Source organism: Netta rufina (assembly GCF_964035555.1).
Source record: "Netta rufina genome assembly, chromosome: 1".
In the NCBI taxonomy this organism is placed as follows: domain Eukaryota; kingdom Metazoa; phylum Chordata; class Aves; order Anseriformes; family Anatidae; genus Netta; species Netta rufina.
Window position 1 is genome coordinate 202,555,990 of NC_140123.1, and position 15,192 is coordinate 202,571,181.

Sequence of the window (15,192 nt, forward strand, 5' to 3'; positions counted from 1 at the left end):
CAGGAGATGCCCCTTGATGTGAAAGAGTGAAGGACACATTTTTGCCATTTATAAAGCAGCACTGTAGCAGTAGGAGTAGAAGCAGTAAAGAGTCCAGTTCGTCCTGGTTTCAGTTGTAAGGGCCCAAGATACAAGACTGAACTTGGTTTCACAATTTTCCAGATATTTATGCAAAGTCACCCTGTGTTTTGCTCTTGGAAAGTCCTGCGTACATCCTCTCTGAGAATGGAGCAGAAACGAGGTGATACCAGGTCTTTCCAGGATATTTCCTATGCCAGTGACTCCTTCACGCACAGCACTATCTTTGAGTTGTATTTATCCTACAGGAAGATAATAGACACATATGTTTTGGAAAACAAATTTTTAATGTGTGCAGGTGTCCACTTCTGTCATATACAAAGCCTAAAACAGGAGGTGTTGAAGCCAGTGATCCTGGTCTTTTCTGGTGACCCCAGTGTGGAGCCATTTTCTGAATGACGTCTAACCCAGGATCCTCAGGCGTGGATGTTCTCATCCTGTTCCTCCAGGGCAGCAGTGTGAGAAATAGCCACGGACTTGGGCAGGGAGATACCAGACTGCTCGAAAATTATTTTATTTCTCTTCAGAGTTGTAAGTTTCAGGCTTTTATTTCTTGTCACAGTTGACTAGAAGCTATCACCTGTTAGCAGAGGAAGAACTGGGCATTTGAGCTCTCTTGCTGCCTCTGCCAGCCTCCAAAATAATTTGGATTTAACTTTTCATCATGTGGGGACTACATTTTTGCATGAAAAATATTTTTGTCTGCTCTGTTTATTTTATCAGAGTTTGGTGGAAAATTGGTGTAAAGACCTTATTAAAGACCTCAGCATGAGCATGGATTAGTTCCGGTCTTTGGAGCTCATCCATGATTTATAGTCTGCAATACTTCATAGATTTTTCTTTCTCAGTCACTTATTTGATAAGAACTGGGCCAGTAAACAGGGAAAGAGTAAACGTGATCCAGCAATCATGCTGCCTAAAAGAGAAACCTGGGAAAGACATAGTAATTGTATTCAGACACACAGAAGGCTGCTCCAAGGTGGAAAAGAATACTGTGCTTTCTGTGTCAATAATAGAAAGGACAAAAAGTCATGGGTTTGTAATACAGAAAGAAAAATGTAAATTAGACATTGAAAAAGTATTCCTAACCATGAAAAAGTGGAGTTCTGGAAAGGACTGGCAAGGGCAGCTATTGAGTTTCCATTTCTGGAGGTCAGCAGTGTTTCTAGACCATGTCACAAAATCAAGTAGGAAGGGACTGAGCCTGGTAACATGAGTTGGATTAGATAACCTGCCTTCCAGAGTTGATTTCTATTATTCCAGGATGAAAAAGTAAAAAAAGGACCTTTTTTATTGGTCCATATGGTGTGTATATATATATATATATATACATATATATATATATATGGTGTATATATATATATATATATGTATATATATATATATATACATATATATATATATATGGTGTATATATATATATATATGTATATATATATATATATGTATATATATATATATACATATATATATATATATACATGTATATATATATATATATACATGTATATATATATATATATATACATATATATATATATATATATATATACACACCATATGGACCAATAAAAAATGACTACGAAGATGGAGCTGCTTTCACAGATATTTGTGTCACTGATAATGGAAATGTGAGGCAGCCTTGGCAAGCTCCTCTCTAGGAGTTCCTAAAGACCTATCCGAGTTACAGGGAATGACACTTACCACCTTTACACAGTGCTATGAAGAATATTTGAGAAAAGAAATGTGATCCACATGATCCCATCCAGATTCCACAGTCTTTCACAAAACTGGATGCGTATGATTATGCTCATTTAACAAGCAGGAGAATGTGGAACATGGAGTGGTTACCTTACTCAGCTGATTTCAGACAGTCAGTCCATAGAAATGCTGGGACTGTAACTCATTTTGTTGTGATGCTCAGCATATCGTGCTCAACCCATCAACGTACCTCACGGCAGAGAAACGTAGAAGTGAAGTCCAAAGGCTACAGTCACAGATATGTGTGCAGTGAGTAAAAAGAGAGACCTTCTGTTTCCAGTGTAAGACTGGCTTTCACTAATCCTGATGACGGTGCTTGCTTTTCAGCAGTTAAGGAGAAGTAATGTGAAACCCTCAAATAAATCAGAAAACATAAATGAGCTGTTAAGCCATTTTTATTAATTCTGGGCATTTCCCACACACTGTCTGTTAAATGGGACCTTGGAAGTGATAGAAGACAGACCCAAAATCCAAGAAGGCCAATACAAGCAAATCTGATGCATAGTGTATTAGAAACATATTACATCTGTTGATTCATCAGATCAGAGAGCGGCTATAAAAGTAAAACCAAATCAACATGGAGATAAAATTTTATAGAGCTACTGATTTATGACTTTTCTTTGCCTGGGGAAATCTGAACTGTACATAGACTTTAGAGTAAATGTCAAAAAGCTCTGGGTAATCATTTTATAAGCCCCTTTTAACATTTGACACTAGTGTCTGTAAGCAATTTCAATGCATTGGTTGGGACCTCTTGTTCTGTTTCTGTCAGGATGGATGGATTAGAATTGACTTAGAGAAGCTGTGATGCAGAGTCAATTACTGACTTTACTGAAGTTGAGTAATATCTGTCATTGCACTTCCTTTTATCAAGAATTTTGATGATGAGTTTCTTTCACTTTCCAGGTCTTCCAAGTACAATTTTTTTTTTTGTGTAGAAATCGGTCCTAAGTGGAAACCCCTCCCTGCCTCGATAGAGTGCTCTTGTGCCTTATCTGTTCAAACGTACTCACAGGATGTCTGTGAAAGTAAAGCCAAAGCGATGTGCAAGTGAAATGCTAGAGTGCTATTGATTCATGAGTCTTACTTTCATTCCTTTGCCTAGATAAGTCTAGATTGTACATAACATTTTAGGGCAAGTGTCACAGCTTTGGCTAATCATTTTATAAACCCACAAGAACCCTATAACTAGCATTTTTATGGACTTTGGCTTGTGGGAAGTCAGGAGGGTTAGGTAACCGCTTCACGCCTCCATTTTCCCACTTGTTAAATGGACGTAATTTTATGTATCCAGTTTGGTAAATCACTGTGGGATCTAGATGTGAGGTGGATGGTGTTCAATGTCGCCAACAGCTGTCATGTTGCAGTCCTCTAATGCTGCTCCAAGCACTTTACAAAGGTGAAGTGCCACTCTTCATTACACAGACAGTGTTACAGGAGTCCATGGAAAGCAGTTTTCCAAGCCTGCCTGCACCTTGTCATTGTGATCAGTATCATTAACAGAGTCTAGGACATAATTAAAATTATCCAGAAGAATTTGCCTACATATGACCAGATGTATCATACTCTAATCTCCCCTGATCCTTGATCTGATCTCTGTTGAGCATAACGGAGCCTAGAAAATCAGTTCTGATGTAGATACTTGCACTATGAACAACTACAACAGAACCAAATTTCACACATTTTTTCTTTTCCCTGCCATACCACAAACTTTTTTGGGCTATATTTGGCAAAGAACAGAGACACCCTCCCCCCCAACACAGCATAATTAAGCATTTAATTCCCACCAATTTTAATCAGCACATGAGCAGAAATAATAGTACTTCCATGCCTCAGAGGAGTCACTGTAAGAGCTGATGCACCCAAAAAGAACATCAGCTAAGAATCTATTTCAGAGTTTTCAACGGCTAGTTAGCACAAACGGAAAAGCACTTATCCCTTAACTCTGGGTCAGGTCAAGGCCAGCTCTGAAACTTTGGCTGGTCTGATGTAAGGGTCCACATGGGATTTAGAGGGAATAAACAGCTAATAAACAGCTGACACACCAAAAGACAGTAAGGTAGGATTTTGGCCACACAAAGAGACAAGAAGAAATCTTCATATCACTTAACTTCAAAAAATCAACACAACTGACAAGACAAGCAGGTGTTCCTTCAGGGAGATTCAGCCCTGAATTATTGTCTTTCTCTGCGATGTATGTCTGTCTTCATTGACTCAGGACAGATTCAAGGAGATCGGGGTGAGTTACATCTCCGGGATGCAGTTTGCTTGACTGCACTAGCAAAGTTTGGGTTTTGTCAGACAGAAGTTGCAGTGACTGTACTGATAGCTCTTGCTGCATATAAAGGGAGCTACGGTGACTTGTTCAGATGTAGACATTACACAGACACTTGTAATCAGCCAGATCAATCCCACCTCACATGTCTGTAGTATATCTAACAAGTCACCTCAAGATCTCTTTATATTTTGTAGAAATCTGCAGTAGGATTCATCTCATCCTAGAGGAAATGTTTAAACAGGTCAAGTGAATCATATCTGCTTTGACTGGCGTGAGCTCAGGTATAGGATCTGCATTCTAGATGTCTTGAGTTAACTGGTATTAATATCACCTAGATGTCTGATGTGTATTATGCATAGAAATTGATTAGCAGTCACACAGAGAGTATCTGCCTTTTGAGTTCAGTGACCTCCAAACAGCAATGAACATAGGAATATTGCATAAATGTTTCTATCCCTGATAACGTTGCAATGTTGAATTCAGTTTAGCATTCAGGGCAGGGGTTACTAAATTCTTATTTTATTGTTGGTGAGATGAATCTTCAATCTCAGTATGTAACTATGCTAGCTGGCCTAACTCCATGGTAATACACTGTGTGTTGTGCCTGGACATCTGTAAGAAAATAGGAATAACTTGTAATATTACGGTATTATCTCAACAGGTGATGTTTCTCCTCCTCCTTCTACTGTAATTGGACATACAAAAACCTTAGCTAAAGTTACATTCAGTCCCAATGTTGTCGAACAAACCAAGATTGCCCGAAATGGCATTTTGGGAGACTTCATAGTTAGATATGATGTCAACCGGGAGCTGAGTGTTGGGGATATTCAGGTATGTTACACGACAGATCTTTTCCACGTTGTTAACTATGTCTGAAATGGTTCGATTGTCTTGCATGCTCCCTGTGTCCTGTCAGATGTTTTCCAAGTGAAGGCTACTTCTCCGTCTTGTAAGAACTATCCAAAATAAAATCAATGAGCTTGCAGCCACAAGATGGACTTAAAACAAAAACAGGTACATACTTCATTGGCTTTCTTTTTGTATTTGCTCTTCAGTTTCATGTAGTGGTTCTGATCCCTGGATGTTGTATCCTTATTGCATTTGGAAGGAAACCTTAATTTTCACCATGGAAGGAGATGCAAAGAATTTCACTAGGCCCCCCAGTCTGGATAAGCAGGGCACTGGGATTAAGGGGGAACTCATCCTCCAGAGTAGAGTCACAGATATTGAAAGCAGGACCACGTGTGCCCAATGAATTATCCTATAATTATATGCGCAGATCATTGCATCATGATCTTCCTTCCATTCCTAAATTCATTACTCTTCTACAGATTCTTAATGGGTACTTCGTGCACTACTTCGCCCCCACAGATCTTCCTCCGTTACCAAAGAACGTTGTCTTTGTCCTTGACAGCAGCGCATCCATGGTGGGAACGAAACTGAGACAGGTGAGGTCCTTGCATGTGTTATGGGCTGGTTGGCTTTATGGTTGTAAAAAGCTTGCTTCAGGCTTCATCTCACCAAGTGGGTTCTTCTCCAAAATATTTGCTATGTCTGAGGTGAAACGAGATTCTGAAGACACCTCAAGGCAAGACAATTTACCTGCAATGAGAAATTACCATACTAATGGGGTTGGGATGGAAACAAGGAGTGTAGAGGACTTCATCGCTCTGCATAAAAGGCCAGTACTGCCAAAACTGAACAGATAGGATTGTGCTGGGCAGTTCTGTTCTGGTCATTTTGAAGAGAGGTAGAATAAGAGAATTCCCAGCAAAGTGCATTCAGCAGACCATTGTATCCAGCTTAGCAGAGAGAAGATGCTTCTGTCTTCACATTATAAAACCGCTGGCAAAATCCATAGTCATGTACAACTCAATGGGTTCTCTTGAAAGAAAGGTCAATTTGTACTGTTGGAGAATTTGATTCTTTCACCATGAATCTCAGACATTTCCAGGGAAAAGATCCTGACATGAGCCAATACATCAAGCTGAAGGCCATATCACGAATGCTTAAAACTGGCCTTCGACGTGGAGGGTTCAGGCTAGTATCTAAACACGTTTGTTCAAATTCTCTGAGCTGGATAGATGGAAACCAGCTCCAGTTCAGGATGCAACTAGTTGGTTTGAAAGGGCACCATTCCTGGGGGAATAACTCTCTCTCAGTGCGATATTATCACTCCAAACTAGAAGCAGAGTTAAATGAATATTTCATTTCTGTTCAGATAGATATATCTCAGGTCTGCACTCACACTGGAGAGGTAAGCCTAGTTTCCATCTAAAGTATCTGTGGAAAACAGGAGAAAAGCCTGGGTAGGGTTAGTAGTTTCCTTCCACTTAAAGAGTTGCTCCAGTCATAAGTTGTTAGTTGGTTTCTGGCTGTTGAATGGGCCAAATCTTTATCTTCTGCGTTCTTATCATAGCCAAACTAGAGGCAGTGGGAAGTGTCACTTTACACATAGGTTAAGGTGGTATCAAATTTAGATGTTTAGATTGCATATTAGGAAGATTTCTTCACAGAAGGGGTAGTCAAGCAAGCTGCCCATGGAAAAGGTAGTCACCATCCCTGGAGGTATTTATGAGATGTATGGATGTGGCACTAAGGGACACAGTTTAGTGATTTGACAGAACAGGTTGACAGTTGGACTTTATAATCTTGAAGGTTTTTCCAACCTAAAAAAATCTACAATTCTAATAAGACACCAGTATGGGGCAGTTTCAGCTTGGATGGATGATGTCATATTATAACCCTACTAAAATGACTGAAGGCCAATGGCTCAGACTTCTGTCTTGGCCAGTAAAGGGGCTCTAATTAGTCCACTCAGGATCCTTGGTCGTCTGCCTAGAACCTGGAGTGACATTTCTGGAAATTGTGGTTATTTGAAAGCATGCTTTTATTTTATTTTTTTTCTTGGCCACCAACACTATCCTAAATGGCCTTCACAAACACAAACCATGTAAATCCCCTGACAGTTCTCTGCCTTTGATCAAGGATATTGTGGGTGAGCCTTTCTCTCTGCTGAAATCTTCACCATCTGGTTTCAGTGGTGATGATAAATCTTCATTTAGAAGCTATGGTCCCTATTAAATCCAATTATCTCCACTGTAAGCTAAAATGGAGTATGGCTTTTATGGCTCCTAATTACCTTCCCCAGTGACTGGAGCAGCAAATAGAGAGCTGTTAAAAAACACACCTAGTACTGTGCTGAAGCAGGTCTTGAATGAAGATGCCTTGGAATCATTACAAATTCCTGTGGACAGAGCTTGGCTCTTGGCTTTCTGTTATCCTTTGGCTGAGAAATGTCTGCCTTGCCTTGCAGAATAAACATAGTGCCCAAATGCACCCAGCCCTGCATGCTGAAAGCAGACAATCTGCTTGTAGAGCACCGAAACAGGGAGATTAGGACTCTGAAGGGGCTGGTGCTGGTGTGAGCTGCACAAGTAGTGCCTCGGGTCAGCAGATTAACCTTATACTATGAAAGCTTTTATTCTCCTTGTGACCATATTAGAGTTTCTTTTTTACACACTTACTAAAAACAACATGGCCAGGGATTAACCCTTAAAGGCCTAATTCATTGCTCTTCCTACTAAAAATACATAATTTTCAGGCTAATTAGGTTGAAGTAGATGCCCTTGAGCCTGTAGCAAGCTTCTAGCCAGAACTTTTGTCAAGGGTGTGCTCAACTTTTGCCCATTATCTCAGATACACTCTTTTTATTGAGAACCACTGGTATGTTATAGAGGAGTGCTATGTGCATTAAGCACTTACCTGGCTCTTATTTTAGCTGCTTGAAAACACAGAACTTGACTGAACTATGAATTATTTAATGGCTTAAATCATAAATGAACAAACAAACGAAGAAAACGAAACAGAAAAACACACATACAAAACAACCCAAACTGGAGATTAGTTAAAGAAAGCCCAAGATCTAGGACTGGCTGATTAATATTCTTTTCTGTGTTTACTCAGTGACCCTTTTACCCAACTGTTGTTGGTATTTAGATGTTTATTAAATTACAGACATGTACCCCGGTGGCAAGATACCTGTGAGCAGGGGAAATGCCTCTTTTTCTCTCAGCTGTGGTAGTCTATGGTAGTGTGTAGAGAGCTGGGAGTTCCCATGGGACAGCCTTTCCTCATTTCTGTCTACTGAGTCACAAGCAAGATCAGCTAAAAATACACTCAGCACTTCTAGAGAGTGCTCTTTCAGGTCAGCTTTGGTAACTATGTCAAAGGCCAGTTTTAGGGTTGTAAAAGCAAGGATGAGAGATATCAGCTGTGCAGCCTTTTCCGTAGCAACTCAAGGAGATTTTGAACTCTTCACCCATCTGCTTTCATGGAGTTAATGGCGATGTGACTCAAATGGAGTCAGTATTTCATGCATCCTGCAATTCCTTGATCTGAGTCATTTCCTCTTTTCCTCTCTGAAGGTTTTCCATTTCCTGCATGAATTTTTATCTGTGCCATTTTTCGATTTCTAAGATATCTCAGTCATTGAAGCAATGAGATATCCAGACCCATTTGCAAACACATGTAGTGGGACTGGTTGATCAGGCTAAATCAAATCATTGAGACCTTTGAGACATTCCCCTCATATCACTGAAGTATATATGAGCTTTGTGGGAAAGACCAGCTAATGTACACATTTCTCCTGTGGTTTTCACTGCCTCTGAAACCTGGTAATGTCTAATGAGTTCATCTGTGTTACAGCAGTCCACCTCCACTGAGGATCTGGGTCTTTGTGACACTCACCATCTATCAGGTAGGGAGATTAAGTTCAGGAAGAGAAAACTCTTGAGAATAATAGTGAAAAAAATTGCTCATGTGTTCAAGACTTCATGTCATTATTTCTGTCCCACTGGAAAGGAAAATACTGTTCCTGTCCTCAAGAGCTTTATTCCTTCATTTACAAAGAGAAAGTAAGCTCTGTATGAAATAGTTGCTTTTAATGGGAGCCAGAAGAGCGTGGGGAGCAGGTTATATCTACAAGATTTACAAGGAAGCAAAGTCATTTGCCCTTTTGAACAGTTTGACCTGCTGATTTTTATGGGCACCTTTTGCTTTAGAGGTAGGGGCATTGCAGTCCCCCAGTTAGGAGAAAGACGGGCCAGTTACAGGTTCACCACCTTGTGACTACCATGATTATCTCCAACCTGACAAAGCAGGTTATGGTGGAAGGATGGTGAAGAAGGACCTTTACCAGCCTGCAATTCCAACATTACAGATCAGGCATGTTCCAAACTGTGAACGTGTCCCCAGCAGGGTGGATTTGCAGATGTTTTGCAGACTTCATAAAATGTAGTTGTTGCAACCACAGATTCATTTCACCTTACCTTTCCCACAGGCAGCAAATGCCCACACACCCAGTTAATCAGCTGGCTACACTGCAAGCCTGGCAGCTTGTCAATGGTAGTGTGCCAGGCTGTAATTTTCTTTGAGGTTAATTGTGCTAGGAGGAACTCAACTGAAGCTGGGTCCTGCTGTGTGTTTGCAAATGCTTTAGTTTGCTTGCCTGCATCCATCCAAGGGACACTTTTGGTAACCCTGATTCACGACCCACACTGTCTGAGCCCCTTTGGAGGCCTTATATACACTTATCCCTAAATTCTGTGCCTCAACACACAGGCTCTCTCTGAGTAGTTTCAGGGCGGTGAGAGAGTAGGCAAGCACCTGGACACATGATGTTCTCCCTCCAAATTCTACTTATTTTTGTTGGTTGCTGCAGAGCTGGCCGTGGGCCTGTTGACTACAAGTCCACATAGTGGCTGCTGTCCAGGAGAACTACCTTAAACCACCAGGGAATTTTGGAAAAAAATGCTAATCCTAATTACAGCCTTAAGTGATTTTAAAGCTACTGTGAAGAAGAAAGATTTGTCATCTTTTCCATTTCCATTTGAAAGCAACCATCTGAGTTGATGCAGAGGAACTGTGTGCTCTGTCTCCAGAACCAAATAAATCGATGCAGTTGTCTCCTACTCAGGAACATACAATATCGTCATCTCAGTCTTCTCTTTAGGTGTGAATATGGAATATAGTAACCACTACACTAAATAGAATGTCAGTCCATGCAGTCCTTGACTGTCCAGCTTCCAAAAAAGGTGCAAGTACTTGTCATACAGCAGAATAATCTGTTTTTCCCAAATTCTAAAACTTAAAATTAATGACATGGTCACACACACACACAAAAAGCAAGTTTCAGAGCAAGATTCCCTCAGATTTCAGGACAGGGAGCATCTTTTTCTGGTGTAAGGACTAATGGCTGGCATGCCCCAGCTGATTTGCTCCACACTGAAGCAGAAGTAGAGGCAGCATTCCCCAAGGAGACCCCAGCCTAGGTGTAAATAGCAAGTCTTTGAATTGGATTCAGAGTAAATAGGAAGCAAACCAAGTGTGGAGTTTGATGTGGAGATAGGGCTGGGGCTTGATCTGAAAACCCATGAAAACAGTGAGAGTTCTCCCCAGGGTTTCCAAGGGGATTCATCAATTTGCTGAATTCATCAAAGGCTGAGCCAAAACCAGATGTCACTGAAGTGACCAACACAGCCCAATGATCACCAGGCGAGTCCAGATAAACAAGAAAGGGGCAAAATAAAGCTGGGAGGTCAGTCTGGGGGTCAGGGGTCCATGACCAGGCACAAGCAGAGCTGTGACAGTGATACAGACAAATACCTGTGGCTCAGACTTGGATTGCAGACCCAGTATCCTCAAGGCCTTGGCATACACATGAATCTGTGAAACGTTAGATCTGTTTTCTGCAGTCCTTTCCAAGGTAGAACTGTGTTTTCCGGTTGCTGGAGCAATTACCTGGGAGGCAGACCTGGCTTCTGTTCATGCTGTCATTATGAATTTGAACTTAGTTATTTTCTTTGTCTGTGCTTGCCTTCTTGCAGTCTTGTGCAGGCTGGGCTTGTGGCTGTACAAGATCCCCCAAGTCTAAAAGACATCCGATCTTTGCCAAGAGCCAAGCTATTAGTCTAGCACTGCTTGCAACACTGCTATTTCCAAGTAAATACTCCTTCACCCTATTAGAGGGTACATACTACAGGCATTGCCCAACTGGATCAGTCTGTCTCCAACTGCATAGAGCAGTCAAGGCTCTGAACGACTGCCTGGGACCTTGCTGGAAAGCCTACAGGAACGATGTCTTCTGTGTTATGTTACTATAGTAAGAAGCACTACAGTCGTCAGGCAGTGTTCACAGGCAGCTTCTGATTCAGGGGTCTGCATGATGTAATTGGAGGTCTCTTAGGCACAGGGTGTATGATACAATCTGTGTTATAAGGAGAAAACTTTTGCTTAGATAGTTATTCCCTGATGTAATGAGCTGATGTTCTTCAAAGTACCTGCTCTCTTCTCAGCTCTGCAGAGTTTTGGGCAAAGATTTTGCCTGTGTTCATTTGAAATGGCTCAGGATGGAGGCAGAGATGTGCAGAACGTAGGACAGAGTGGGGATCCTGGAGCTGGAGATGCTGAGGAGATTTGGAAATGGGGAAAATGAGAAGGGGAGCAGGTGCTGAAGGACTGTGAGGGCCCTGTGGCAGACTCTCAGGTGGGAAAACAGGCAAATTTGCTTTTTTTCTATTTTTATTTTTTATTTTTACTTTTTAGCAACTATTTAGTGCGTTTGCACTGCCTGGTGCTAACCCTAAGCAAAAGCACTGGGATTTTACTTCAAACAACCAACCATTGTCACCACCCCTCATTCACTGGAGATGAAAATATATCTCATGAAGTTGCATCTAAAAGTAAGAAGTTTCACAGCTCAAGGAAAAAGGGCAAGGACTGTGAAAGGAGGTGGCTACAGAGTCATGATCTCTGCAGAGGGATAACAGGTACTTGTCTCTGTGGACGTAGAGTAGTCCCTTTCATGGAGAAATAACACATGCCTCCTCTCCATGGAGAAATGACACCTCTCTGAGTAGGAATGATGCAGTCTCTCCGTGGAGAAATATCTCAGATCTTTTCTCCATAGACAGGTAGCATATCCTCTCTGTAAAAGAGCAACACGTTGCTCCTAGTGGGTTACATGCACAGCTAGGATATTCTGAGGAGGGACTAGAAAGCTTCAGACCCAGCAAGCTGCTGACTGCTGAGCCACCCACTGTGAGAGAGCGGCTGCAGAATGAAGGATGGAGGTTAATCAACGTGAGAAACAGCGACCTGTGCCTCAGCCCACGTCCCGCTGTGTAAGGTAGCGGCTAATTGCTGCTGAAATCCAAGGCCTGTGCCGTGGTCAGCCTCTTCTTGGGCATATCAGTTCTTCCCAGCAGGGTGTCTGCAGCTGGTCTCTGTGACAGGGGCAGGGAGTGAAAGTCCCAAGTTCCCGGAAAAGTTTTCGTGCACTGCGACTAGCTCCATCTTCTGAGGACAGAGGGAGGGACATCAAGCTCTGCATTGAGGGCATGGGGCATGTTCCCCTTGGCATTGACCTCTTTGCTGCTAGCTCCATGGAGATTGTTTGTCATGCTGACAAGGGGAGGGTCTGAGTGCTTGACTGGAGTGTTATGGGATGTGATTCTACTTAAAATGAGCTAAGCACAAGGCAAGAATGTGGCCTTCATACGCTGCTGTGTCAGTCTGGCTGGCTGCCTGCGTAGCCTCGTTGTTTCCCATGGGGTTATGTCAGTATGGCACTGTGGGGCAGCCTTTAAACTTTTATTTTTGACCAGTTTTACGGGAACTTTTACTCCTCCAAATGCAACCAGTATTGCTGGTAAGGGCTTAAACTAGTGATGCATGGTACTGATAACAGCTTGCCTCCTTCAGTCTTTGTCCAGGTATTTATTTGTATCATCAATGCTACTGCAAGACTGCAAAGACTTAGGAGTTACTCTGCACACATGAAATCCCAATTCCTGAGAAAACAGATCATTTTGCAGATTGTCATGTGGTTATCCTCATCATGCTGTTGGGTGTTGGAAAACTGCATTACCCGCAACTGGACAGATGTGGTACAAAATGATTTGCTCAGTGCTGAGCTGGAAATCAGTGGCAAAATAGGCAACAGAAACACTTCCTCTAAATGATGGAGAGTTTCTTTTGCAGACAGAAACTGCAGTGCACCTTTTTCTAAGGCCATACAGGGAGTCATCAAAGCTCAATTGATTAGCAAGGGTTGTGTGATGTTTTGGGGTGAGAAGCTGGTACATGCACTGGAGACAGTTCTTTATTGTCCAGAGCTCTATATCCAAACGCCCTCCCTTCACAGACCAGTGTCAGCATAAAACAAAATGCTTGTTGTCCAGAATTGTGAAGGAGTTTTCCTTGGTTACGTGATCAGTGTCTGCCAGGAAGAAAGCACAAAGATATATTGATGGGGAGGGGGTGAGCTGCAGTCCCTGAACTGCACGACACTCCATGCAGTGGAAGAAAGGGCGGATTGTCCTCCCCTAAGAGGGGCATGGAGGATGGCAAAAAATCCAAGGGTATGCTTCTGGGTTCAAACCCATTTTTGGTACAAAGTCCTTGTAGCTGACAATTGGCACATGGTCTGCATTATGTGGGCAGAAGGGAAATGGGGCCATAGAGGAAAGAAAACCTGGTAAGATGTGGCATGAGTCCTCAGCAGAAAAGACACTGCCCGAACCTGTGCTTTTTCTGCACGTTATCTTCTCCCTGTGAAATGGCAGTGGTGCTACCACAGCCTTTTCTGTGGCTACCGGGATCACAGCCTGGATCCCAAACCAAATCTGTGGCAATACCTATTTTGGCCTCGACAGAGCCATTTCAGGTGTGTTTCAAATTCCAGCCTTTCCTCACCTCACAGTATTAATCCCTTTGATAAGTTATGGCCAGAACTGATCAGATATTGCCATTTTGGCTTGGAAAAGCCGCTTCTGGAGCTTCAATAGGTGCCTGTTCATATTTGGAAAGGGAAAGATATGAACCAAAGCATGGAGGATATGAAATGGAGGTGGGGGAAGGGAGGACAATTCTTCTGTATTTTTCTTCTCGTGCTTCCTTAGAGTGTATTGCCAAACAACATATTTACTTGTACTTTTCTCCTTCCCGCTGTAGGATATCTGGTTTCTGAGCCCTTCTGTGCTCTGTTGCACTCAACCAGAGTTGTGTGTTTCTAATTCCCTTTGAGCTTACATCTCGCAGCATAGCTTCTTTCTTGTCAAATACGAAATCTTGCAGGAGATGTGGAAGGAAAAAGTAAAGGCTCTGATGCATCCAGTTCCCAAAGTAGTGGGCAGATGAGCCTCAGAGCTAACAGTGCTATATACTTGTGATCTCTTGTGCCAAATACAGGATACTGTTGTCAAGACTCTGCATGCAGCTGAAATTTTGTTCTCTAGTTGCAGCTACCTTCACTGTATGGTTGAAGATGGTCCCATGTCCTCCCTTCCAGCTCCCTGAAGTCCATTTTTGTGCAATACTTTCAGCTGATGGGTACAGCTTTCAGTCTCTAACACCTTCCTCTCTGCTAGCCGTGCTTTTTAGACCCACTCATCCCAAGCCCACACGGTTTCCTGGTGCTGCCTGAAGCTGGAAAGGGGCTGTCGCTGGTGCTGATGTCTTCCTGTCCTGCCCTTGCTGAGGGCAGATGCCAGCTGTGTTTGGGCGTGCAGGGTATGACTAAGGATTGCCAAGTGAGCTCAGAGGCACTGCTTGCTGGGAGAGCTCCCTCTGCATCTGGAAGCTGTTTCCAAAAGGGGCTGAGTTTGTGCTGTGCTGCAGAGGCCCATTATTTGTACAGCACTGGAGTCAGCGTTGACTGAAGGTCTTTTGATTTTTATGGGCTGGCATGAGGCTTGCACAGAGGATGTGGGCCTGGGATGGAGCACTTACAAGTGCTGCTAGGCAATGGAAAATTTAAATACGTGGGCCTAGAACACGCATGATAATGAGGTGTTTGAGCTCCCTGCTTGCTTCATAGCACAGCCAGTGTCTGGCAATGCCGTGGCATCTAACAACCATACATTGTCTCCCTTTGAACTGCACAGCGTTCAGGGTAGCCAGGCTTCGCCCTCACCCTGCTCCTCAAACAACCAAGGGACTGTGGGGGAAATGTCACTGGGGCTCACATTCCTCCTAAAAGGTGCCCAGATGGTCTGACATCATCCCAGATGTCT

The 15,192-nt window shown here is 42.6% G+C and overlaps 1 protein-coding gene across 1 annotated transcript in view; it reads left to right on the plus strand.

Moving 5' to 3' along the window:
* ITIH5 (inter-alpha-trypsin inhibitor heavy chain 5) overlaps positions 1 to 15,192 on the plus strand; it is a gene marked incomplete at both ends in the record, with an annotated part of 45,663 nt that overhangs the window by 14,064 nt on the left and 16,407 nt on the right. The window contains 2 exons of the mRNA XM_084306612.1: positions 4,779 to 4,948; positions 5,449 to 5,565. Of these exons, the coding sequence (XP_084162738.1) occupies positions 4,779 to 4,948; positions 5,449 to 5,565 (287 nt within the window). The remainder of the gene's footprint in view (positions 1 to 4,778; positions 4,949 to 5,448; positions 5,566 to 15,192) is intronic.